Source organism: Pseudoliparis swirei, chromosome 21 (assembly GCF_029220125.1).
Source record: "Pseudoliparis swirei isolate HS2019 ecotype Mariana Trench chromosome 21, NWPU_hadal_v1, whole genome shotgun sequence".
Lineage (NCBI taxonomy): Eukaryota > Metazoa > Chordata > Actinopteri > Perciformes > Liparidae > Pseudoliparis > Pseudoliparis swirei.
This window is the reverse complement of record NC_079408.1, coordinates 9,074,414-9,100,726: the sequence shown is the minus strand read 5'-3', so window position 1 is coordinate 9,100,726 and position 26,313 is coordinate 9,074,414. Positions and strand designations below refer to the sequence as shown.

Genomic DNA, 26,313 nt, shown 5'->3' with positions numbered 1-26,313 from the left:
ACTTAAATTACTGTGTTTTAGCTAAAGTAAAAATACACATTAAGGTTGACCCTACCGGTTATTCTGGTTATGTTCTAGATCACCACCAGTGCTTCAAATCTGTGCTTCTCCCTAAACTGCATGCTCTACCTTCCACATTCCAGCGGCACCGACACAAAGCAGAACAGGCTCCAGCACAGCGGGGATTTCACACCGATCTTCCTCCGTAACATTTGTAATTAACATTTCCCCTCACTCCAACTGTTTCTGGAGCTATCAATATCCCAGTAAGAAGATTTAACTTCCCCGAAGACCCGGGAAACGAGCTGGACTTGGCAGTTCAAAACGTGATTCCTCAGTTTGTGCGTGTGTGTGTGTGTGTGTGTGTTTTAAGTGAAAGTTTTACACACTGATTATCCTGTTATTTAAATGCTGACACTGGAAAAACATTTTATTACAAAGTCAGTTTTATTAAGTTGAACAGCGACAAGAAATGGTACCAAAGTGGCCCTCGGAGCATCTCCATGAAAAGAGAACAATACATTAAGCCCGCATCAAAACACAGTATAAATTATATTCGATCAAAAGCATCCATGGGCTTTATGCTATTTTATGAGTAGAAGTAAGACGACAGCTAAGAATCCTGAGCTGAGCCTTAAAGTATGGATGTCATGAAGAGGAATGTTGAAATGTACACATATCATGCTTTCAACAGAGTGGGATGGAGACTAAATTCCTGATAACCGGTGATTTACAGTCCATTTCCGTTCCCCCTGGGCTTCAAAGAAATGACACGCGGTGGCCCTCGGAGGACACATTTCATCAATCATCATGAAATACATCACACACAGCACAACAAAAATATAATTCAAAATTAGGTCGTTGGAATTAAAAAATACGTTCAGGTTTTTATTTTGTACAGATACTGAGGACGTCGTCGCAGCACATGCAAACCTTCTTAGTACTGAGTGAATTCCTTTGATGAGAATTTAGCAACGATGCGCTCCAACTGTCTCTTTGCTTCGCACTGGGGGAAGTTGCCCATCTCGTAGTACTGCGGGGCGATTTTCACCAGCCTAGGAAAGAATGACAAAACATTAGTGACAAAATGTCTTCAGTGTTTACTTGTGGGAGAGGGCGGCTGCCAGCGAGAGCTCATGTTTGATACTTAATTGTCGAAACGTGCACACGGGCAGTCGATGTGTTGCTGTGTTATGAAGGTAGATTTGTCTTTATTACTCAAACAAACAAAAAAGGTTGAAAGAACAAATTGCTCGTCTGCAAGTAAATACATTTTGAGTTTTGCTGATGAAACTAGAATGTGTCGCTACAAATCCAAAACTTCTGCTCTCAAAATATAAAAAAGTGCTCTAAAAAAAAAAAAAACATAACTTTTGACACTGTGCATCTTGGCCGGCGATTGTCATCAGACAACTACCCAGAATGCCGACTAACGTAAAGCCCGGTTGGGCTCTGACCGACCCCATGAGGTGGAGCCCTGACGCTGCAGCTAACGTGCCGCTCTCAAGGCGTGAGAAAGAGGACGGCTGATCAGGTCCACACAGGATATTTATGTGAAGGATTTTGATCCAATTTCAGAAGACTGCAATGCACAGGATTATATATTTTAAATAACCCGTTTAACAAAAGGTACTGACGCTATGCAAAAGAAAAAAGCCATTTCAAACAAATAATAATAAACCAATAAACATGAATTGATTGGGTGCAGAACTCTAAGGTATTTCCCACAAGACAAACATTTAGAGATATCATGAACAAAAAAAACCTTTATCCATTAGTCGAGTACAACGTGTAAGCACGTAAACGACATTTTGCAATCAAGTGCAACATTCATTCCCGATCATTCTCCTCGCAGCGTACAACTGAAACTCACCACTCCGGTTTGATGTCGGTGCACGTGCGGATGTAATTCTTGGTTGTGAGCACAAACTCGTTGTAAAGCACCCACTCGGGCTTGTGGTCCAGCACCGTGGAGGGGTGCAGCTGAACGACCTGGTTGTCCTTCACCGTCAGGTAATGGCCGGTGCGTTCCAGGTGAGCGATCTGTTGGCGCCACAGAGGGAAGAGGATCACTGCCAGTAACGAGCAAATCCAGCTCTCACAGAGACGGAACAAAAACTACTCTGGAGTTGCCGGGTAAAAAGCTGCAGTCAAGCCAGGCAGTCTCAGTGAAGGCCTTTCCCAACATGAACCGAAAATCTATCTCCAAGATAAAGATAACACATGTCGACACATATTTTAATACCAACACCATAATTAAACTGGTCAGGTGGCTTGTTTTATGAAACCCTGAAAACAGCTTTTTGCTAAATGCCATTTGTCCCCTTACACGAGGACAATTGACAAAAAAAAAAAGTAAAAGACGACAAAATGGGTCCAAATAGGCTGAAACAGAACGCCACCCCAACAGGCTTCTGGGAGGGCGTCACTGACCTGCATGAAGAAGCCAGTGACCAGCGCGCGGCGGATGTTGGTGTAATAGTCTCTGCTGTTGAACTCGGTGCTCCGCCGCGGCAGGTTGAAGCGGTCCATGATCCTGGACAGCTGCTGGCGCACGTTGTCCGCCGACGTCAGCGAGCGGAAGTTGACGAAGTTCTCGTAGCACCACTGGTTGTCGTCGTGATCTGGGCGAGACGAGAGGAATTCAGGACTCGGGGCAACCAAAGCCGACGTTAAACTCCTCCATGAAGCCAGGGCGCCACTCACTCTGTTTGAAGGCGTGGTAGACGTTGAGCAGCGTCATGTGATCGCCGTCGATGTGGGCAAAGCGCATCTTGGACTCGTCAGCCACCTTCCTAGCCTCCATGGGTCGGACGAAGCACTGTGGGACTAAACAAGGTTGGTATAGGCCCCAACGCAGCCGCCCATAGGGATAAGTTAAGCAAATCCCGCAGACAGGAACAAGGCCTCAGCTCAGGAGAGGCACAAAGCACTTCACAGGGCACAGTGTATTGAGAAGTGTTCATGGTGGGAGAAGATGATGAGGGTCAAAGAGACGGGACGAAGGACGGGTTCTCCGTCCTGATGCGCTACAGTATGGCTCCATACGAGCTTCAGCAACCACGTGGCGCCTATTTTATAGATGCGATACTAGAGCGAGACAAACCCGTGGGGAAGAGTTCATCCAGAGGACTCGGGTTCTGCCGTCTCCCCTCTGAACTTTCTGTGGGTTGCTTAATGTCAAACCTGCTTAATTGTGTCTTTAATGGGTAACGGCTGTGTTTATTGAGCCTCGTGGTTGGTTGCTGTGGCAGCAGCATTCTCAGGTGTACTTTCACGGCTTACTCTAATGAACTCAGCAAAAACCTGCCGTCCTGAAACACCTGCTTGAAGTGCACGCCACGTCCAAAGAGCTAGTTAAATCCATTTCCCCACTCAAAGACCCTCGCACTCCCTTCAAAGGCGTCAAGATTCATCTCAATGAGCAGCATTCTGCTTTGGCAAGCCTAAAGTGCAATTACTGCTGTAGCATGCTGGTGCTGCTCCAGCTCCACCTATACATTTTGTACTTTCCTCCCTTCCTCACACGTAATAGCTGACACCACTGACTTTATCCCCTACTTGCTTTGTACTTAAGTTTAATAGGATAATTTATTCCGAGTAGTTCTCAACTTCTGGGCTCGACTATTGTTCGTACAGGTTAAGTCAGTTGTAGGTGAAGTTTGATGACGAGGACAAATCTAAAAACAGAATAAAAAGGTCAAAAAATGCAAATACATTAAAGGGGCGTAAGCTGCTTTGTGTTTTTCCTTGAAGCTCACTGGTCAGTTCTGAAGCACGGCCCATGAGGGAATGGAAAGAGTAGCAGCTCAGACCCACACATTTAGCCAGCCCCGAGCATTACCTGACAACATGGCAGTGATGGAGAGGATCTCGTTTGAACAGTTGAATTCACAGCTGGCGATGACCATCTTGGCCAGCTGGGGGTCCAGGGGGAACTCTGCCATCATGGAGCCCAGCTCCGTCAGGTCGCCGTCGTCATTGAGCGCTGCCAGGTAGTTCAGCAACTCCAGGGCTCGCATCAGGGTCTCTGGTGCTGGGGAAGACAGAATGGGAGAGGGGGGCCGTTACCAATGTTCCACGGCCATGGGCAATGCACACGGACAAGAGAACAATTTACAAAACTGTCATTTTATCATCATTTGAGGCCTTTTCAAACACATTGATCTCCAAATAGATTCCGAACCGCGTTTGAAATTGTTGGTCGGATGATAAAAGACGTTTGAAGAAGTGACCGTGGGCTATTATAATTAGGAAATTCATTGAGAAAATTGGGAGATTAATTAATCAAAAATAATTATTGGTTGCAGCCCTATTTAGGTTTTTGTATCTGCAGTTAGAACAAATAATGCATGTGTCCATTATGGCATTTCAAGGATAATCTGACACATTTAAAAATCAAGCCTTATTTCACGTGTGATTCTTTAAAATCTAATTAAATATAAAATGTTCACAAGCGGTTAAACGTAAAAACGTTTGCATGTATAATTGCAATCGATTTCTTTATAGAAAGTTAATTTATGGGGAACTTTTTATCCATTTTATGTAATTCAGCCGTGCTGGTCGTTCAACTGGCTGGTAGGAGTAAAGGAAGTGATTTGCAACAAAAATGTGAATTAAGAGGACGCCCTAGAACAACGGTGATAACAGCGGTTCCAGCGCTGCTTTGCTCCGACCTTCAATAGACAGATGCGAGTTCAGAAAAGATGGCGACGGTAAAATGAATAATTGGTGGCAGGGAGCATGAAGTGAGTCAGAATGAGAAGGATGCCCAGAGTTACGCTAGACAGAAACTTAGCGGAGAGGTAATCATGGCAGAGCTCATTTTTCATCCTCCTCTCAGGCAATCCTAAACAACTAATGCAATTACAGGGGAACTTTCGATTTAACGTTTCAACACAAAAGGCTTCCACCGTTTGGTGAAAAGATTTTTCCTCCAGATGCAATTATTGACCTTTGGCTCCTGAGCGCTGAAGCCTAATGACCAGTGGCATGTTAACTGAAAATTAGCTTCAAGCTCCGGCTGCGGTGCTCGTTCACTTTCTTTTCTCTCAAGTGTTTCCAAAAAATTCAATTTAAAACAGCAGGGAGGCATTATTTTATGATTAAGAAATATTGATTTGGGGCATCAAAGCTACTTTTTTTTAACACACACACACATGGTTTGTGTTGGGCTAAACAAAAAAAGGTGAAAATCTGATTCTCAAAGTACTGCGTGGACGATGAACCAGGAATTCAATATATACACTCATCAGAAAGTAAGTATTGACTCTCAACACACAAGAACCCGATATATTAACTAAAGTCCAAATCAATAAGATGAAAGGCTAAAAGGTACATGAAACCACATTGGCTTTGAGAAGTTACTTCTTTGGAAATGTCACGAGGCAAATGAATCCCACCCAGCCAAGTCCTCCTTGTGTAAATCGCCACGGATTTCGTTTGGATTTTCTATTTGTCGCTCCTGTGTTTAGTGAGCGAGGAGCGAGGTGGGCGAAGAGAGAAATAAACTAGATATTTGAGCATTCAGCAGAAAAGGGAAATAAAGGTTCCCATCGAGAATACGGAAAAGATGAATGGAAAACGCCACTGCTTTTTGGGGCTGACATAGTTGGTCATCAGAGAGATAAACACATGTTGGCCTATTGCTTCCAACCAGGTTTTTTTTGATCGCAACACTTACTAGAATGTCCACCTATACACTCACTTTGGATTTGAAAATCGCAACAACAACAAATAAACCTGATGTAATGCCATTATTTCATCCGTCAACTCTCCAGAGAAGCTTCTGACCCGTCCATATATTTGGGGTTGGGCATTTGACACGACGTATCCAAATCGATCTGGTGTAACTGGATGCTTTAAACCTTCACAGACTCAAAGCAGACGTCACACGTTGCACAGAAACTAGCAACGGCTTCCAGCGCGCTCAGGAGCTACTTAGGAGAAACCTTCTGCCATGAGTGGATCAAATAAATAAAAGATAATCCCCTTTCCCTTCACCCCACTGTTCCCAGTTAGACAGGCAGACAAGGCCAATCCCACATGTTGACGCTTACGTTCGCGTTGCATTCTGTGTGGGTGGTGGTGGAGGTCAGTCACGTTTCACTGGAGGAATATAAAGGGAAGGCAATAGCCAAGGTGATAGTGCAGCTATTGATGTAACCAATTTCATTCTCAAAATGTCGTTTGCCACAGCGGACGGGGAGAGATGGGTTTAATCTCAGAGGTGAGATGAGAACTATATTATGGTGAGAAAAGGGGGGAGGATATGGATAGGGAAAGGAGGGGTGGTCTCAGCAGGAGAATGCCATAACTTTGTTTTTTGTGTGGCCCCCATCCCGCATGATTCAACTGAACTTCAAAGCGCATAACACTGATGTGTAATCCATGTGTGCCGGAGCGCTTATAGTCAAATCTCCAAACATCCACGATGCCGTATTTGATATCCGCGAAGATCATTTCATCTTTGCTTTGTCGTTTTCCCCAAGCGCCGATGTGACACAGCCAACACAGATTTGATATTGTACATGAAACATCCCACGGTTCAGCAGAAGGAAGATTTTATGGCAGTTTGTTATGGCACTGATCAAAATCAAGAGCTCGCTATGATTTGATATTGGCTGAAGAGCAACTGGTGCATCAGGTAACGGTGAAGCTGAACATTATGGAGTCAGTCAAAAACAATTGCAAACACAATCCTATTTCCATGCTGCACAAAGCACAGGAAAAAAACTAGATTACATGAAATTCAGACGTGGACCCCTGCACCAACAATTACAACTACTAGAGTACACAGAGGGGCAACTACAGACCTATAAGAAATGTAACACATGGGGTTTAATTTCTTGAACGCTTTAAGGATTATCATTTGAAATGAGATTTTTTTTCTCTCGTCATTATGGGACCGAATGCAAAGTAATATAAAGTAGTCATGTTGTTTTTGCCTCAAGTCAGTCTGACGTTACCCCATGCCGAGAACGAAACATGACCGATTTTAACAAACTTTAAGAGATATTAAAAAGATATATACATACCTGCAAACTCATAAGGGGTGAAAAAGGTGACAACGGGGCTGGGGGGGTGCAGGTGACCCTTTTTTTTTTTTTCCACACCACATGCACATTGTTTGATGACACCTCAAAGCTTTTATAACTAGTCTTTTGATTGTTCTGACTGCAAATCTAAATAATAATAACAAACATTTTAAGAAAAAAGGTCCTCTGAATAATTCAGTGATCGGGCCCTAATAATAGTAATAACTACTTTACATTATCATTATATATAATATGGTTAAAGTCATTCATGAACCAACTTCCTTTTTTTTTTTACTTGTGCCCTGCTAAACTTTGAGCCTGTTCCATGATTCTGTTCCATGATTCTGTTCCATGAACCTGTTCATGAGTCTGTTCCTGTTCCATGATTCTGTTCCAGGAGCCTGTTCCTTCGACGTGTCCCATCAAAGATGTTTTATTGCGAAGAGCACATTGCATATTCTCCGTGTCTCACTCCAATTTACCCCCCTCCCCCCCTACCCAAAACAAAAAACTCTTCGGATCTACACTATTCACGTGGATGACCTATTTTGATTTCAAAATGGCAAATTTGGCCGAAAGGTGACAAGTTTGCAGGTATGTATATATATATATATAATTCTTCACCTATTAACATATATACACAGACTAAATAAAAAATACTGAACACCGAGTAAATAATTTTTTTAGTCATACTAACCTGGTGGGTCCATGAAGTCAAAGTGCACCAGGTCGTCAATACCCAATTTCTTCAGCTGCAGCACCACAGAGCCCAGATTAGACCTCAGAATCTCTGGATACGTGTTGTCCTATGCCAGTTGAGGTACAAGACAAACCCAAAGAACAATTCATTATGAATTAATTGGGGTGCTCATTATCTCCTCAACCGTTGCTCGTATGTCAACTCGAACAGAGACCGGGAGTCGGGGGCAATTGAAGGGCTATTTAACTCGTTTGAAAGATTCCCTTTGCCACTCAGCATGACATGAAATAATTAGCCTGTTAAAGTGGAGAACTGGGCTTCCGCAGGTTCATTTGTCACAAGGTGGCTGTTTCACGAGCGTAGGTTATGAAGAAGGGTGGAGGCGGTGCGGTAGCGCCAAGCTTTTGGAATTATAATTCGGCTGAACTGGGCATCGTGGATTCGTAGTGCAAATATTGCATAATGGCGAGCTTCTCCAGCAAGAGGGCCGCTTTGGGGGAATTCAAAGCGCTTGTGGCATTGAAGAATGTGACACTCAAACACCTCATAGTATTTCTTACCATTTTCTTACCTGCATTTCTGTCTTGTAAGCTTTCTCTGTGTAAAGGCGGAAACACTTTCCTGGGCGTGTCCTTCCAGCACGACCGGCCCGCTGCTGGGCCGAGGCCTTGCTGATGGCTGTAACCAAAAGGGATTCCACTCTGATACGCGGATTATACACCTAATATAGGAAAGGGGATAAATACATTTTTAAAACAGATTTTCAAGTGGTGACAAAAAAAAAAAAAAGTGCATAGCAGCACCCTTAATCGGGTATATCTATATCGATATAATATAGAAAGCAGACATGCACAGTATCCACTAGCGTAAAGAATCTCTACTGGCGCTCTGGGTACGACTCTGCCCCAGGCTGGTGAAATGTCAGAGGAATAAATAACTGGCTTTTCCATCTTTGCCGCTGTCAGGTGCCGTGTTTATCTGGGGATTCTCAGGCAACAGACGCGGATGATCGTGACAGATAAAGCTGGTGGGAGAAGATGGTGGAGCGAAGGGGAACCACTAACCTTTTGCTTGGCAAAGCCGGGATCGATTACAAACACCACCCCGTCAATGGTCAGCGACGTCTCGGCGATGTTTGTTGACACGACAACCTGTGGAAATGAGAACAGATGGCTTAAGAAAAGATCCACCAGGAGTCTTCAGGGGGGGCCAACCAGGCCAGGTGTTAGACCTTGCATTCAAATATTTTTTTGTCGGCACTTATTTTTAGGAAATGCATTCCAACACGCAAGCAATAAAATACAGAGAACTCAACTTGGGACATTTCATGGATTACAGTAGTTAAATCAAAGTGTCACAAATCAGTCCTTCTGCAGATATCAGATATCTGCCCTTGTCTCATATTGCCCGATGTGAGCCAGTTGATCAAAGAAACAGAGAAGCCACTACAGAGCACTGCACACATGCTGCCTAACGCAACCCAACACGGGAGCAGCCCAACAGTTTCAGCAATCAAGTTCAATGGACTGCATCAACGCATGTGACGAGACCCTGGTGCTCAGCGTCCCGTCCAAACGCATTACCTCCGGCCCTTTTGGGTTTTGCAATTGTGTGTGCGAGGTTGGGGGTCCCGTCTGAATGTCCTCAGCGTGCTGCTGGGATGCCAGTATTCCTCTCTTGGAAAGGTTTTCAAAATAGTTTGTAGTTTAATAAAAACATAGCTGATGTGATGTTTCCCCTGAGGTGGTTTGCTTTTTGCTTTACAATGGCGACGGCTTTCGGCATCTTTTCTTGCAACTGCAAAGGTTTGCACCGTGTCCCGTTATTTCCGACATCATTGACCAATGGCAATTGTTATAGTATTTCCATAGTGAACCAGCTTTATTTTTGCAGCTGCTTTTGAGATTCCTACTTAATTCTCAACACCAACAGTGGACCATCATTCCAGCATGTAGCACTGGAATATGCATGGCACATCCAGTCCATGGAGAGAAAAAAAAAAATAGCGAGACAAGACGGGGGTTGTTAAAAAATAAAATGCAGTAGTGTGAAATTGAACACTAAATTTGGAGTTGTTCAGTCACCTCAGAGCACACGATCCATACACCCTGGGGGTGCAGGTGTTATGAAAAAGTGAAAAGACCCGTCAAATGCAAAGCTGGATTTTTGCTGATGCAAAGGGTTAACAAAGTCCCGTCGTAGATATGAAAACACCTTCAGAGTAGCTTTTGATTTAGAGTTCAGCATTGATTTCCCCCGTCGATACCACCACATCACTTGTTGGACGTACTGCGATTAGGCAGTATTGTGCTTTAATTATATGTATTCCCCACAGTAACTGTTTACATTCCTTCCTTCACTTTGGGAAATATAGGGACTGTGGTCTATGCATCTAGTTACACCCACGTATTTTAGACTGTGCTTTGTCTTATCACAAGACAATATTGCAAATACTTCCCCATGCAATCGATGAGTTACTGCTACTCTTCTTTCATTGGGATACAGCAGCGATTGTGGCGAGCACAAGATTTATAGTGGTTTTGTTAGATGTGCGTCACTGAAAAGCACAACACGGTACTTCACACCAATGTGTGCTCAAAAGTGGCCCAAGCAATGTATAATTAGGAGGCAAGTCCCAATAACCACAAGACAACGTCAGCCAACTAAGTGTGAAAAAGGAGGCACTGGTTGTGTATAATTTCCATACAATGTTGACAGTTCTGGGCACAACATTTTGAAACAGGCAACACGTACCCCACGCAATTCTGATCAGCTGATAATGGTGTCAATACCATAGGTGGTTTGCATCAGGGTAGAAGTCGCTGTGCAGTGTCTTTGCACAGAAATGCAGGAAAAAAACAGTTAAAAGAATAAGCAGAGTGGGGAAACTGAACCAGCACCATCTCCCAGTCTCAGATCGACTTCTATTGAAATGTTCCCGTATAGCAAGGCCGTCTGGGAAGCGGGGAAGATGGATTTGCAGCTGCTCTCACGTGAACCTTGACCGCTGCTAGGGTGAGTCCCCTTTACATAACAGTTCAATCAGAATGGACAGAGAAACCTTTTGGCTTCCTCCGAGCGCTCGAGACTGTGGCTGCCGGTTCATAGCCCACTCAAGATCACAGCTCTATATGCAAGACGGTGTTTGGAAAAATGCTCAACATCTACCAAGACGGGAACAAGCTGCGGGCTTGAGTCGTCCTCGTGGTGAAATGCCACGCACAAAACATTTCTCTAGTCATTGCCGATACTGGTTCACAGAACCAATTTTGCACACTTGACACACTTTCTTTGTCGCTGTGCCTGTTCAGCGGTCTTCAAGCAGCGAGCTTTACAGACTTCTTAAATCCCACCTTTTAAGTGAGGATTTCTCTTGAGCCTGAGCATTCCTGAGTGTTAAGTTATTAATGCCAGGGGGCCTTTTTCCACTCATTCAGACCTCGACCTCGGGTAATTCACCTAACAAAAGACACATTCCCCCAAGTATTCAAGCAGAGGAATGACAAAGTAATAAACGCCCGTATGAAACTGATCAGAGAGCAGTACCTGGCAAAAGGTCGGGTTGTTTGCGTTTCCTGGATGAATGGCTGTCTAGATCGGATTTACATGAGCAACCCATGACAAATTTGAGTTGCTTAATTTTGATAGACAACTGAAAATAATATGGGCCGTAAAAACACAACCAGCTAATCAGTAAGATGCCAAAACCAACCGGTTGGTTTAAAGATGCACATATAGCCCATTAGGAACGTAACACGGAGCCTTTATCCTGCTTGTCACTGTTCCCCATCTGCTAAAGGGACGTGTTCCAGAGACATCATTTCTAGGAACTCTAAATTAAAGTATCTCAGAGGTTGCCGGCAGGCTGCGTCGTCACTGATTATTGGTTAGGCAGATGTGTCGTCACATTTCAGCGAAGGGGACAACAGAACACACGAGAACCCTCATTTTACGACCGCATACGTCTCAAACAGGACAACCAACAATAAAGAACAACAATCGAGAACTCTCGGAGACCATTGGAAGAGAGCTGGAGTGTGCTGACAGAAATGAAAAAGGTGTCAGGGAAAACGTTTTCAGTGTCGGGCATAAATGGAGATGCAACATACTGCCAGAAAGTGCAGGGAAACAAATCTGGAACAACCGCTTATGACTTGGTAGGTCGCGCTTTTGCCTTTCAAATGGCATATATCTGAAATGTCCCAGCTTTTAAAATACAATGAAAACTCAGGGAAACCCAAGTACCAAAGACTCAAAAGGTTCCTAAAAGATTAGTCTATGTGAAGCTTCGGGGAACGGGTGGAGTTCCTGCAGCGGAAAAAAAGGCCCTCAGTGGCCTAAAGATACAGAGGAATTACATCGTCACAACCTATTGGCCACACCGAAATTAAAGTGGCTGTCCAAAAAAGACAAGGAAAAAAAAATATATATATATAAACACTATATGCCAGCGACAAACGTCCCAGAAAGGAATGAGAGGCATGGCGTTCTTGAAAGTCGGCTCTACAAATGGACTGGCCGCTGTCCTGCGTGTTGGGACTCAGTCAGTGCTCCAGCAGATGCCACACATGACAACCTCTCACATTTCATGATCATATGGGTGGCCTCATTGACTGCATTGATTCTGAAGGATTATCCGGGATGGGGCCATTACACTGAACGCAGGCTGGCTCCTTCCAGTCTGTTGCTGCACTGGATAATCCTGGCTTCTTTATCAGTAATATCATTAGAGCGTCATCTCTGCATGTTATTTCTGGCTTATTACCTGCAGGAGAGTAAGTACTATGGCTAACGCGGGCCGTCTTTCACGTTCCCCGCTGGGGAAACACAGCCTTGTTGACAAATAAAGCCTGGCCCTGACCGGGGGAAAGGGAGAGCGTGCCTTGAACTGCATCCACGTCCAGAGCCCATTGAAATGGATACGCGGCAGGATCCCAGGTGACATTTGAGGGAGTTTTCCAAACGTGACAATGTTAAAAACAAAACCAGCACATTGGTTTGAGTCGATCTTCGAGACGCTCGAGCGCCGAGATTATAGTCTTTGTTTGTAATTAGTCAATTGCTGCTGTGGCTCCAAATGATTAAACTGTTCAAAAATAGAAGATCAGTGGCTTTTCCTGGAGAAATAGAGCAATGGCGGGCAAGTGCTTTATGTTAATTGAGGGGTGCCTAATGCAGTCGTTAGCATGCGTAGCTGCAGCCTTCGCAAACCTTAACTCTTTTTCACTACTCCCTCTTGGGCGGGCTTGGATGACATCTCTGCATTTTTCAAATGCCGATTTTGAGGGGAAAAGAGGGGCATCCACTGTAATGTTCAGAGGCTGAAGTGAAGCTGAAGTGGTGGCTGGCTCGACAGATCAGAGGTTACACCGTCACTGAATTGATTTTGTTTCCGGTATTAACTTCCCTCCTAACTCAGAGGAATCAGGAGACGGTCGCTGCGAGATGTTCACCGAGACAAAGAACCACGTTATTAATTCATTTCTAAATTCATATAACGAGGAATCATATGTTCCCAAAATCAAGATTGAAATGAGCGTTTACAGTATTGTTATGCCTTTAACTTTGAACGCCCATGAATATTTCCACTGCAGCCTGATTGGCTTGTAGCAATGAGTCATTCATCAACACCGTGCCCTATTAGATGATGCCGTTTGTCTGAATGTTTTCTCATTCACTGGCAGTGATGATATTCTGATATTCTGTCAGATCCCCAGCCAACAGGGCGGCAGCGCAGGTGGTGCTGCTCCTCTGGTGATGAGCCCATCTGAACAGAGACTGTCAACACAACGGGGAGGAACTGCCTCGTGTCTGTATCAATGATAGCATCATCCACACCTCTGAGATTAAGGAAGAACTGCGCGGAAACTCACATACCAGCTCACATAAAGCGTTTCACATGGCAGAGGTCTACGGCCTGTGCAAATGTAATGGAAAGATAAAAATGACTGAGAATGCAGTGATTTCCTCAGGCGGAGAGGGCGTGAGTAATACCCCAGTTATAATTTAGAGCAGAGAATTGCATGCTGACAAAAGCAGCACATGTTGTGAGTCAGTTCTGCGCCAAAGCTGAGAAGGGGGGCAGGTGGGGGGGAGTTCCAGTACCTACCTTCCAGCGCTCTTCCTTTACCAACCGTATTCCCCATCTGGCCTTTTTACACAGAACCCACTCATTTTCTCTCAAAACTCCCCTCTCCAACTCCTCCCCCTCAAGAGTGCTTACAGCAACAAGGCAGTTATACCTTCCTTCCGATGGCACCACTTGGTTTATTGGGTGGGGGTGGCTCAAAGATCCTCTGCTGCTGCTGTGGAGGCAGCGTGGAGTACAGCGGGATGATCTTGATATCGCCGACATCGGGGCCCAGGTCGTCGACCTCCCTCTTGATCCGCTTGCAGGCTTCGTCAATTTCCTGAAAGACGCAAGTGTAACAATTAATCCAGGTTGCCACCTGTGTGTAAAGGGGGGAAAAAAATCAAACCGCTTTTGAACAACACCTGGATGAACAATGGCAGTGACATTGGAGGATAGAGGGAGGTGGGTGGAGGCGGCCGGGGAAACCGTGGTTCCCTGCTACAGTACATTTGTTCTAACTATCGCTCCATCTGACAGAGGAAATTAAACCTGGACTGCTGTATGCTTTGCTGAGCTCCCTGTGGCTTTGTTGTCAAATGCAGCAATCATGGAAAACATGGAGGCGCACGCTCCGAAGGCACACACACAGAGCCAGACAGACTCAAACAGGGTTCATTATTCCAGTGCCATATTGTAGAAGGGAATGTGAGATGAGACTGCAGCACCGATGCATAACCAGCGGCAAATCATGGCAGATCAGTTTAGTGAAGCTGAACGTTCTGGAGCCGGCGGGCTGGCAGACAGACACGGGATCCGAGTAGCGGCAGGAATAAGAAAGCATGATCGTGAGCGTGGGGTTGGAGCCCTTTCTCTGAAGGCCGGTTGGAAGACCCCATTAAATATGTCCACACATTCCACAGGCACCGCTTGCTTGGAACGCATTCGCTCATAGAAACTTGTATTATGTCACATTCCAGCAGACACGGGCACTTGTTTTTTTAAATCACCAGAATTGAAGGTTTGAAGTGCTTCCTGGGAAGGCTTAAGAACATAACTGCTTGTTGTTTCCGCTGTTAAGATCCATTTTCTTTGTTTTGCTTAAAACAATCATTTAATCCTCGGGAAGGAGCCGTTACCATACGCGTCACGTTACAGCCTATACTGTTGCACCACCTGCAGGCCCGCGGGAGCAATGCAGCAATCGGTCCAAACGAGAAGTCACAAGGCGACGCTGAACGGGAACCAAATGGATGTGTGCATAAAAAACTGCAATGTAGCCCATTATTATTGTTATTTAGTAGGCTGATATGCAAATTTACAAAAAACGTCAGACATTTGTCTTCTTCTGTGAAAGCATACTGTGCTGAAATCAGTTTACGTTTGACTAAAGCGCCGTGTGAAGCCAGTAACCCCCATTAAGTCGGACCCCGCTGACGGCCATGTACCCTTTTAATCAACACACTGACAAGTGGAAAATGCTAAATCTGAATGGATTGGTCAAATTAGCCTGGGTATTTATAGCCTATCAAGCCTCTGGATGCAGCAGCTGCCACGGAGGGAAAAAAAGGACCTCTTTGCCAAAGCGCTGGAAGCAAGCTGGCTGTCGTTCCCTTAGGGACATCAAGACGGAGTGCACGTATACACACACACACAAGTTGGCCGGTGTTGGGAACCCGTCCGCTCGCTCTCCCCGCGACCCCAGGAGCAACCATCTACAGCCAAGCTAATAACCGACACATTCAGGCACTCCCCTTGACAAGCAAACAGCCCCGCCAATCCCCATGTTTTGATGTTAGCTGCTGAGGGGGAAGCTTAACTATTAGGACTTATCTTTGCTCGGCAGCCGCGATAAGTTTCAACCTTCTTGTTTGGAGTTGGTGCTTTGGTTCCATTTGCTTGTGGGAGGAAATTATCCTGCATAAAAACTGGAGGAGCAAGGAAGCGAGTGCATTTTGCGTTTCGTCCGTTATAAATTAAACCGTCGATGACTTTGCCATGGATCTGCCTCCCGATCATTAGTCGACATCAAAGTTGCTGGGCGACTGAAGAGGTTAAGAAGCGCTCGGGGGGGCGTGCTGCAGCACCCTTTGAACACCCATCTCTGCCAGACTTACCACACATTAACTTCTTTAACCCAATTAGGACGGGGTGATAACAAACTCAACATGGGAGCGCTCTCAGTAATGCCGTAGCTTGACACAGTGCGGGTGGGGTTGGGGGGAATATAAATCAACAAATTACATTTAACTGCATGAGATTGCAAATATCCCGGACTTTTCTACACATCACAGGACTATCAGCTTTTCTAGCCCAATGAGCAGCTGGGATACGACTAAATCTGAAATCAATTACCAGCCCTCGAAGGAGACCACTTCAAACACCATGCCCTCCGATGACTTTATCCCCTTTGTAACAAGCCGCATATTGATCCCGCTTTGGCAAATGAAAACTGACGTCGGTGTCCTGCCACAGTCGAGCTAATGTGACAAATAATGACTGCTAATAAACACGCCGCAGGATGTGATTGGGGAAGCTTGCACGGATGGGGAAAAAGAAAAGAAATGGTGCTGTGTAACAAGTGTTAATACTGACGTCTAACGTGTCATTTTAATCTCAAGAGCAATTTGTGCTGTATTGACACCAGTTACATTTTCCTTTACAACATGGTCTCCAACACCATTTTGTCAAGAGGGCTGAGAGAATAATCATACCAGCACAGGCACCGTTGGCTCTGACCGACTTCTCCTGTCCAGTGATCAGGACATTGAAACATTTGTTGCTGCTTTCCCGTGCGCGTGTTCACCCTGCTGTGACCAAATTCATCATTTTGGGCATGAACCCTGCCCTCGATTACACATCAGTGGACAGCATTTGCAGGGAGGGGAGAAAATAATAATAAATGACTTGATTTCAGAGATTTGTGAGAAGGGGAGAATGTGGGTCACTCCTTGCTTTCTTTTTTCCCCTCCACTGTGCAAATCCTGGTGGTTCCCAAGCAGGCATACTCTTGTGTATTAACATCTATCAAACTGAGGATTAATAATACCCTGCGCTGAGAGTGCATGAGTGGGCTCATAACACCGTGTATGCGAGTAACTCATCTATGTAATTAGATTCATATGCGCACTCTTAACTTTGCCCATGTAAAACATCTTTGCCCAGGTTAATAGCCACGTTTGTTTGGCAGCAGACAGCCATATGCATGCATCAAGTGCTGTAAAGATAAGTTGATCAATCAATTAGTTGAAAAAGAAAATCGTGACCGACAGAACTTTCTGACATTTTAAAGTCCAGACGATTGTGGAATTTGGTATTGGCAGGTAAGACTTCAGAACCCTCCCACCCCCCAAAAAAAGAGTAAATTGCCAACAAAATTGCAATCGGTGCATCTCTCTTAACAAACTTAGCTTTTGTACAACACGGACAACCCGTAAAAGCACGTCTCATTTAAAACCTATAAAGTCGTACCTCTTGTCCAGTGAGGAAGAGCAGAACGTCCCCTTCATCCACCTCACACATGTGGAGCTGGATCACCGTTCGGATGGCCGCCTCCAGGTAGTCCCGCTCTGGTTCAGGCGTGTAGAAAATCTCCACGGGATGCGTGCGCCCGGGGATGGTGAGCAGCGGGCAGTTGTCAAAATACACCTGAAACTTGCCGGCATCGAGCGTGGCGCTCATCACGATCACCTGGAGAGACGCATGAATAGGAGAGAGAAGTCTGTGAGACAATACATTCACAAGAAGAACTAGAACGGGCACTCGGTAAAGCGCATACCTTCGCATATCACAAGATTGGGCATTGAATTTTGAACATTTTGGCATTAGTTGCATGCCAATTGGTTCAATACTTTTTTTAGTTATGCGAATAACACGCATACAAATAAATAAATGCCGATCAAAACATAACCTTCAGCATTTTCAATGCGAAGGTAAAGATACAACTAAACGTGAAGACTGCAGGGTGTGAATGTGGTGATTCTGGGAGGAAGCACTCAAGTGGAGAATGAGTTAGCAGTTTATACGGTCTGATGATAATTGAGGATAAGGACACGTACTAAGTGGATATAGGTGCACCCAAATACAGAATAGATGAAGAGTGCCAAAAGCTACACAGGATGAATAATGCTTTGAGTCAGGATCCCAAGACAGCGGTGCCTATGGTGTAGAACTTGGCATTACACTGACCTACACAGAGCTATGACCCTCCATGTTCCTGATGTTGGATACACAATGTTCTCACCAGAGCCACTGGATAGAGCTTATTAGGATTCTGATGGGAAACGCGCCTCCAATTTTCAATCTCAAACATTTTCAGGGGCCAGTGTCTCGGCATTTCGCTTCACGCTCTGCGAGACATCATAATTGCTCTTAATCAAGGCAAATTAAACTTTCAAATTTGGAAGGGGATAGAGGGGTGTAGGCGGGTGATCATACCCAATAACCTCAAGCTCATTTAACAGCGCGCAAACAACAATCTAACCTTTGATTCCACACTGACAAACAACCCGTCATTATCCCTCTGCTTTATGAGTGATGTCTGGCAGTCTGCCGCTAAAACTTCCGCCTGCCTGTTCGCTCCCATACACACATTGCCATACTCCCCCTGGTTGATTGGATTACAATTGGGCTGACTTGAGGAGCAATCTGCACTCGTGCTGCAGTGCAGAATAAATGTGCAGTTCTGAGCCCCAACAGCAAAATGTTCTTTCCTCAACAGACACAGCTGTCAGACACGGGGACACCGTCAAGAGGAAATGTGACAAAAGGGAGGTGACAGAAGAGGGACATACCCTGCAGGAAGTCGTGTTTAAAGTTTTGACAGTGTGAAAGACATTAAGTGGGACATATTTGTGGAAATAAAAAAACCAGACTGTCAAAAGTATTTTCCAAACAACATCTGGAGGTACGAACAAAAATAACAGCTAAAATGTCATGAATAAAAAGTTAATTTACATTGTAACGTTGATTTAGAAATTTAAGATTATCTTTAAAATGTGTCAAAGGTTAGCAAGACCTAACCCTGAAACTAAGATCATAAGAAAATGCTTGTGTTTTACCTTGAGGTCGGCCCTCTGGCGGACCACCTCCTTGAGGACTCCCATGAGGATATCTGTAGCTAATGTACGCTCGTGGGCCTCGTCGAGGATGATGACGCCATATCGCTCCAGCAGAGGATCGTTCATGGCCTCCCGCAGCAACATTCCATCTGTCATGTACCTGGACGAAGACACGCAGCCTTCATCAGCACACAATAGCATCGTCTGAATAACACCCCGTTTAAAATTAACGTAATGAGCACAGCAGTCTGCTGTGTCCAGAACATAGACAAAAGGGGGAAGCAGTATAAAAACCAAGAAGGATTAAAGAAAATTAAAACATGTCCTTCAAAGCAAAGGCCATGCATCAGACAATTGAGTCATTTACATTTATGAACTAGAAAACCTGGTTTACTGTGATCAAGAAAATAAAAGGAGTAGAAAGTATGGCAACGTCAGTTTTGAGCACCCCATTCGTCTATTGAATTAATGTTATATTGTCACTATAATAAGTTAATAGGCAACTGTTAATTACTTCTACCACCACAGCTTTAGGGTTTGCCCCTTTACGTCCACAGGAACTATCCTCAGGGACTAGTAACCTTTTGAGGAAGTCATAGTGCTTCGGCAGTAGGGACCAGGCACTAAATTAAGTACCGATGACATTTTGGAGTGGGGTTTGTTGATTGTTCAAACGGCTACAGAGCTGCTGCTTCAACTTGTGTACCGTTTGTCATAAAACAAAGAAGTATTCAAATATCAATTTAGGGACCATTGTCTGATGAGGACAGATGAGAAAAGAAAAGTTAAGCATAGTCGTCTGCTTCCAAACTCATTTTTAAAAAAAGAGATTGTTTGATTGGCAAAAGAAAGAAAATGCTGTGAATGAGAGGGAAAACACGATCGTCTCACGACAGTTGCATTCTAAAGCATAAATAAAGAAACAAGCAGATGATTTACTGTTGAGACAGACAGTTTTAGTGTCATTTCCTTCATTACATCAAACAGTAAATGTTGTTTTAGCGAGACAAAAATCAAGGTTTCTTTTTTATTTCCAACGCGTTTTGAGGGAAACGGGCAAACGCACTGAACTGCAGAGCGCGATTATCCCCGAGACCACCAGCAGCCTCGTGCGTCTCCAGGTCTTTAGCCTGCTGTAGAAACGGGCAACAATGGGCTGAAGGAGCCTTTAAGATCATTGTAAAGCAGTACCGGGACTCAAATGATCAGGAGCTTCGTGGTGGCAACGCGGCTTGATTGTTCGGAGTATAACTACAAAAAAAACATGAGGGGAATATTTCTAACCAGCCTACTTACTTGAGTACAGTCTTGGCAGAGCTGCAGTCCTCGAACCTGATGGAGTAGCCCACCTCTTGGCCCAGCATGACGTCCATCTCATCAGCAACCCTCTGGGCGACACTCATGGCCGCGACCCTCCTGGGCTGGGTGCAGGCCACTGCCCTCTTTGTTCCTGACATTGACCGCATCATGTCCACGCACCACTGAGGGATCTGGAAGACGGCAGAGAAGCCAGGTTGTAACTTAAAGTAGGGAAATTAATGCAGGGCAGATGATGCAGAGGGTGAACCTAATCAGCCTATAACAAACATTTTAAATAATATAACAGATGTTATAGTACAAATACCTATGATGGTCCTACCCGTCAACATTGTCAGACCGCGTGTTCTTGCATAGAGCTTAAAAACAGATGCAGCTTACAGAGAGAGCGGCTCGAAACGAAGAGTGTCTCACTTCCACTCTATTAAGCTTGAGGTTCGGATTACTGCCCTTTAGAGAGGATTCAAATATTACCAGTCTTTGAAATGTCATCCAATCAGAAGAATTTCAAAGAAGCAGATGACAGGTTCGGAAGAGATAAACATTTCAAGGACAGTATAAAAATATGTTATTAGTGCCTACAGGGCCTGACCCTAATCACTGGAATGTGTTTGGTGGAATGACAATAGTTTAAGCTGCATTTAAATCAAGACGAGTCAATGCTATATATATTTTTTTTGTTTTAAAAACACGTTTTCTGACTTATTTATATCTACAAAAAGAAATCTGTAAAGATCCTTAAATGTAGCTCCTACCTTGACAAGCATATTCTGTGTGTATTTAGAAGTGAACGCAAACTAACTATGACGTCCTGTTCAAAAAGTCATGATAAATGTGTGGAATACACATGATTTACTGCATTATCGAGGCAAAACGCACTGACAAGATTACACCAAATAATTTAAGAAGTGTTTGGAAGATGGTTTGTAGTGCCCTCAGGAAGCTTCCCAGGCTCAACTAGTAAATCAACTCCAATTTTCTCACTTTTAAATAATAATAAAAAGAGAAAATAGACAGCAGAGAACTTTCAATGAACTTGACCAAACACTGCGAATCAGCTTCACAGATGAACTGCTTAAATGCATCAGCTGTTCTTTGCTCTCCGCTTTTCTTTCAATGGTACTATTAAACCAATTACATTACTGGATTTCAATTAAAGTTGACACATTTTAGTCAATATAACATTAAAGCCTTTTTTTAATGGGGCAAAAGATAACAGAAACGCATCTTTGTGTGCTGGACTTTCAAAAAACACAAAACAATCTGCCTTGTACCTGTGTGGTCTTTCCAGAGCCCGTCTCTCCCACCAGCACAAAAGACTGGTTACACATCAGGATCTCAGTGAAGCGCTCTCTGTACTCGAAGACCGGCAGCAGCAGCCGCTTCTTCAGGATCTCATAGTAGCGTGGCGTGTGTGGCAGGTTGGTGAAGGGGTTGATCTGCGGCTGAAGAATGGGGTTTTGCTTAACGAAGCCACCGCCACCTGCAGCTAGGTTGTTGGAGACCCCGGATGGCTTCACATCTCTCTCCCAGCCACGGTCTTGGGCTCTGTCGCGTTCCCTGTCCCTTGACCGCTCATCACGGTCTCTATCCCGGTCACGCCTGTGAGGGGAATATGCATGAAGTTAAGATTTAATATACAGTCACATAAACTAACCCATTATACATACCAAAGAAATGCACATGTATAGAGACCCCCTCACCACCACATACACTTAACCCTCCTGTTACCTTTAGGGTCAATTTGACCCCATTCAATGTTGAATGTCGGTGTTCTTTGGAGTCAATTTGACCCCAGGCTGTTTTTCACTGTGTCAAACATATAAGAAATATCAACTTTTTTATATATTTAAAGGGCTATTTCGGTAGTCAACAAACAAACATAAAGTACCTCACACTTAAACTTGGGAAACAATATTAATTCTAATAATTTTCTGGAGGTTTTGATTGCTGGGGTCAAATTGACCGAGGGTAAAATATGTCAGTAAATGTAAAGGTAACAGGAGGGTTAAGACAAGGTTGGTAAAGATTCAACCAAGTGTGAAATCATAGAATAAATGATGCACAAATGATAGAATTGAATGAAACCGTTATGCGGGGTTGCAAAAATAACTGCAGAACAGAATGTGGACAATTAATATCCTAATCTAACATTATTTAGACAGATGGTGCGAGTAACACCGTGGCAGATTCAACTTTGAAATACTATACGGTTCCTGGATCAGGTATGCATCTGCAAGACATTGCCATTCCTAAAGTAAACTTTTACTACCAATAACTATTCAGATTTGTCCAAATGTGTTAATGACAGTTGTGTACGGAACAGAAATGAGCGAACAACAAAAAAGTGAAGGGCACGATTCAGATGTGCATCATCTGGTCTGAAACCTCAACACCGATCAGCATGCCTGAATGTACGCCTCTCTACCACTCATGGGGGGAGGGGGGAAGCTGCAGCATGCACGTCGGATGGTGCCATGCTGTATTGTTTTTGGACGTGTCTATAACCGTGCCTATCGGTCACACGATGCACGCAATCCACTCGACGGTGTCCCTTTGGGTACTTTTATTCCGCCGAAGTGACGTCAAATCCATGGCAGTGAGTGGCACTGATTTGGCGGTGACTTTTTAACTGCCGCAAAGCAGGGACGCTTTCAACCTCCTCAGTCCTCCACAGGCCCATCAGACCCGAAAGAGAGCGCGCGCGACCGACGCGATGACATCTCATTTCCGCTAAACGGCTAACATGAGGCTGGCTATGGACGGTTGTCTGGGTTCAGTGTTCAGCTTCCCTCCAACGTGTTGTTAAAGCCTGGCGCTATAACTACTAATAATTAGTTCAGTCATTAAAGCATGTTGACTTGGGCTGGTGAAATACGTCATTTCTCCCCTCAGACACGGCGCCTCGGCTCGCGCTGGCTAGCACGTAGCCACGTGCGGACCTGGACAGGCGGGCTTGTTTGCTAGCTGGCTTAGCTAGCCGACGGTACGCGAGCCTCTTGTTGGACCACCGAGCGACCCGAACAATAAACACCCGGCAGTCAGCTGGCCGTGTCATTATGGGAACAATTGTGCATTTCCAACACAGACTCGCTATCTGAACGTGCGACTGCTCGACGTTAGCACGGCTAGTTAGAAACAGGACAACAACAAAAAACAGCCGGAAGAAATAACCAAATACTTCGAACAGCAGGACAAGAGCAGGCCGCGCTAACGTAACATACCCATCCGAAGTTCTCTTTTTACCCGACGAAGTATCTTCCCCCAAATCTAAACGTTGTCGCTTGAACATTCTGCCACCGGTATCCCTCCACAGCAGCTTTAGCGGCTTATTATTCCACGCAGGGCCCCCCCTCCTCAAACACAAGCAAAATGGCGACCGGAAGCTCTTACCTCATCATTATCCTTGACAAAACTGACTCTAAAAGCAGCGGTTTACTGTGAGACCGTGCGAGGACGTTGCAGAAGAAGAAAAAAGGTACTGTCTTTACTGAGCCTCGCACATCATGCGGTCCGGGAGCAACGATCGCAGTGTCTGCGGACACGATGCAGTGGTTCGGGGAGGATGTGCGGAAGTCTGCTGCCTCTCGGTCGGGTTGACGCTGTGCCCGCCAAACCGAGGCGCGCGCGCACACGACACGGTTCCCTCGCCCCCTTCAGTCCAAAGCCCACAGTCACTGCAGTGCGGGATGCTCCGTGTTTAGTCTCACGCAACCCCGTTTGTTATTTAGTTGTCATGCGGGACTCGTTGCATGGGTGATCAGAAGAGTGAGCTCAGTATGTAACGTGTCGACTGCTTTGTTCTTTCCACGCCACCGTTGCGGGGGACCCCCCTTGAAGAACCAATATCATGATACACAATACATTAATTATTCTGAAACAGGGTAGTAGTATTTGGACTATCACATATCCTTATTTTAGTCAAACACATATATATACATATGTATATATATATATATATGTATATATACATATATATATTATATACATACATATACATATACACACATATATGTATATATATACACATATATATATATACATATTTATATACACATATATATATTATTTAAATAATGTATACCTACGTTAATATTGCAAACGGCAGCTAAGATGCAAAACAGACAAAGACATGCCAATACATTTGGAATGAAAGTGACATTATTGGTCAAATTAATTCTCTGCTTTTCGCCTACATTCGTTTCCTTACATTTGAAAGTGTGTTCCTGGCTGCCTTCAGCAGTACTGGGACCAAATCTACTATTATCAACCACTGAGTAGCTGAATTAATTTAATCAGCCCTTCACATAGGGGCCGGTGGTCTGTATACTAAACCATCTCCTATAGGTTTAAGGGGTGTTATCAATTAGTTGTCTTTCAGGATGTTGATTGTCGGCTAATGAGCCACACCTGCAGTGTGTGGTTCTAGCTTTAAAGTCTCCAGCTGATCATGGCGGACGTTTTGTTTGTTTCAGATTTTTTTTTCTCACACATCCACGCATTCAGACATGACTGATTTTCCACGATTAGTTTATATATTTAAATATATGTTCATTACTTTTAACCTGTCTGGTCTCCCATTCATGTCGCAGCCTTTGAGTTATGTTGTCGCAGTTTTTTTTCAGATAATACTGAATGCATTTTACATTTCCAGAATGAATAGGTATTTTTCTTGCATCAGGACTATTGACAGGACTGTGCAGACACACTTGATCCAGCCTGAAAGGTGCAACCCACGAAAAGCAATGAGCATAGATCATTTTACTTGGCTCTCCTAGAAGAGCTAGAAATCCTTCTTTCAAACTCAACAATTAGAAAGTGATGAATAATCTGTCACTGAAGACAATCATTGCCGTTGACACAGGTAATTACACAGCCTGGACATTGCTAACAAGCTGCATAATGTCGAATGGCTCATTGCTTAGCTGGCGGATTGATGGGGATGGTTAAGGATAAGTCAACTTTACAACACAGTCATAATTCTCTAATATGCAAGGATCATTTAAAATACAATCTTTATTTCCCCTTTTGTCTGTCTCGCTTTCAAAGGCTATTAAATGTCAGTCCAAACGCAGTATGAAATAGCTCTGGCAAACAAAGCTGCAGCGCTGGCTGGATGAGTGAATGGACATTACTAACACTGGGGACTAATCATTTGGATTATTGCTCCATTAACTTAAACTGCAACCCCCAGTGTTGAAGAACTGAACACAAAATAGTTTTAAAAATGATTAAGTTTGAAAATATGATCAAGAAGGGATGTTTTCATGTCTCCATCATTTTTTTTCAAACAATATTGGAGCGTGAATGGATCACTGAGCCCCCACAGGCCCAGGCTACGAGCATTCAGAGGGCCCCTGGTCCCACGCTTCTGTTTGAAGTGACTATTGTTGGGAATTCAGAGCTCAGTTAATGTCTTGATCATTTTTTAAATCCTGATCAGTCAACATTGAGTAATTGACAACTGAATCCTCACCAATATTAATTTTGTTCCCGTTATTGTCGAGGCTGTACAGTAACATGTAATTCAAATACAGCACCTGAGTGTCACCTAAAGCGACAAAGAGACACCAAAACAACCGCACAGCGATAATTATACCTGCCTCAACATACCAATGCCCAGAATATGTTTGGTCCAACCCTGATTGTTTTGCTGGTACGGGGGAGGTAGCATCTGCAGCTGTTGCCCCATCACTGATATCACATCAGGTCCTGTCAGCGCTTATCACACTGGCCCACCATCTCCTATCTTAATGGAGATCTGACTGTACGCCGTGGCTACGTGCCGACCCCAGGCGTGGCCTTTCTGATTATCGGCCGTCCACAAGCTCACAATCCTCCAACATCCCGCGCGTCGCCGGCCTCTGCCGTGTTGTTTTTATTGCAATTAGTTTTAGTTTTCTGTAATCTGTAAACTCCTGAGGTAGGTCACAAGGGCAAGGAGCAGTCAGCGGCATGGCAGCAAGTATTCTGTGATAATATAACTTCGATATTGATATGAGGGGGGGGGGGGTCAGTGCATTTACAATCTTTCTGTAATTTGAATAACTATAACTACATAATGTTTTGATTTTGCTTTAAAGGAACAGTTTAACATTTTAGCAAATATAATATGCTGTCTTGCTGAGT

General features: G+C 44.3%; 2 protein-coding genes across 15 annotated transcripts in view; both read right to left on the bottom strand.

The window, feature by feature from the left end:
* LOC130211498 (NACHT, LRR and PYD domains-containing protein 12-like) overlaps positions 1-26,313 on the bottom strand; it is a 295,374-nt gene that overhangs the window by 84,761 nt on the left and 184,300 nt on the right. The gene's annotated exons all lie outside the window — the stretch shown is intronic.
* On the bottom strand, positions 424-23,780 carry dhx15 (DEAH (Asp-Glu-Ala-His) box helicase 15). 2 transcript variants are annotated; one of them, XM_056442278.1, is made up of 14 exons: positions 23,578-23,780; positions 21,459-21,786; positions 20,164-20,357; positions 18,868-19,027; positions 17,279-17,497; positions 13,980-14,147; positions 8,802-8,888; positions 8,309-8,458; positions 7,735-7,843; positions 3,845-4,036; positions 2,707-2,829; positions 2,434-2,624; positions 1,874-2,043; positions 424-1,055 (listed from the first exon to the last, which is right to left on the bottom strand). In XM_056442278.1, the coding sequence occupies exons 1-14, from the start codon at positions 23,583-23,585 to the stop codon at positions 938-940; spliced, it is 2,217 nt and encodes a 738-aa protein (XP_056298253.1). In that variant the 5' UTR covers positions 23,586-23,780; the 3' UTR covers positions 424-937. The 2 variants fall into 2 exon arrangements, with proteins under 2 accessions (XP_056298253.1, XP_056298252.1); XM_056442277.1 differs by lacking the exon at positions 23,578-23,780 and adding an exon at positions 23,409-23,503.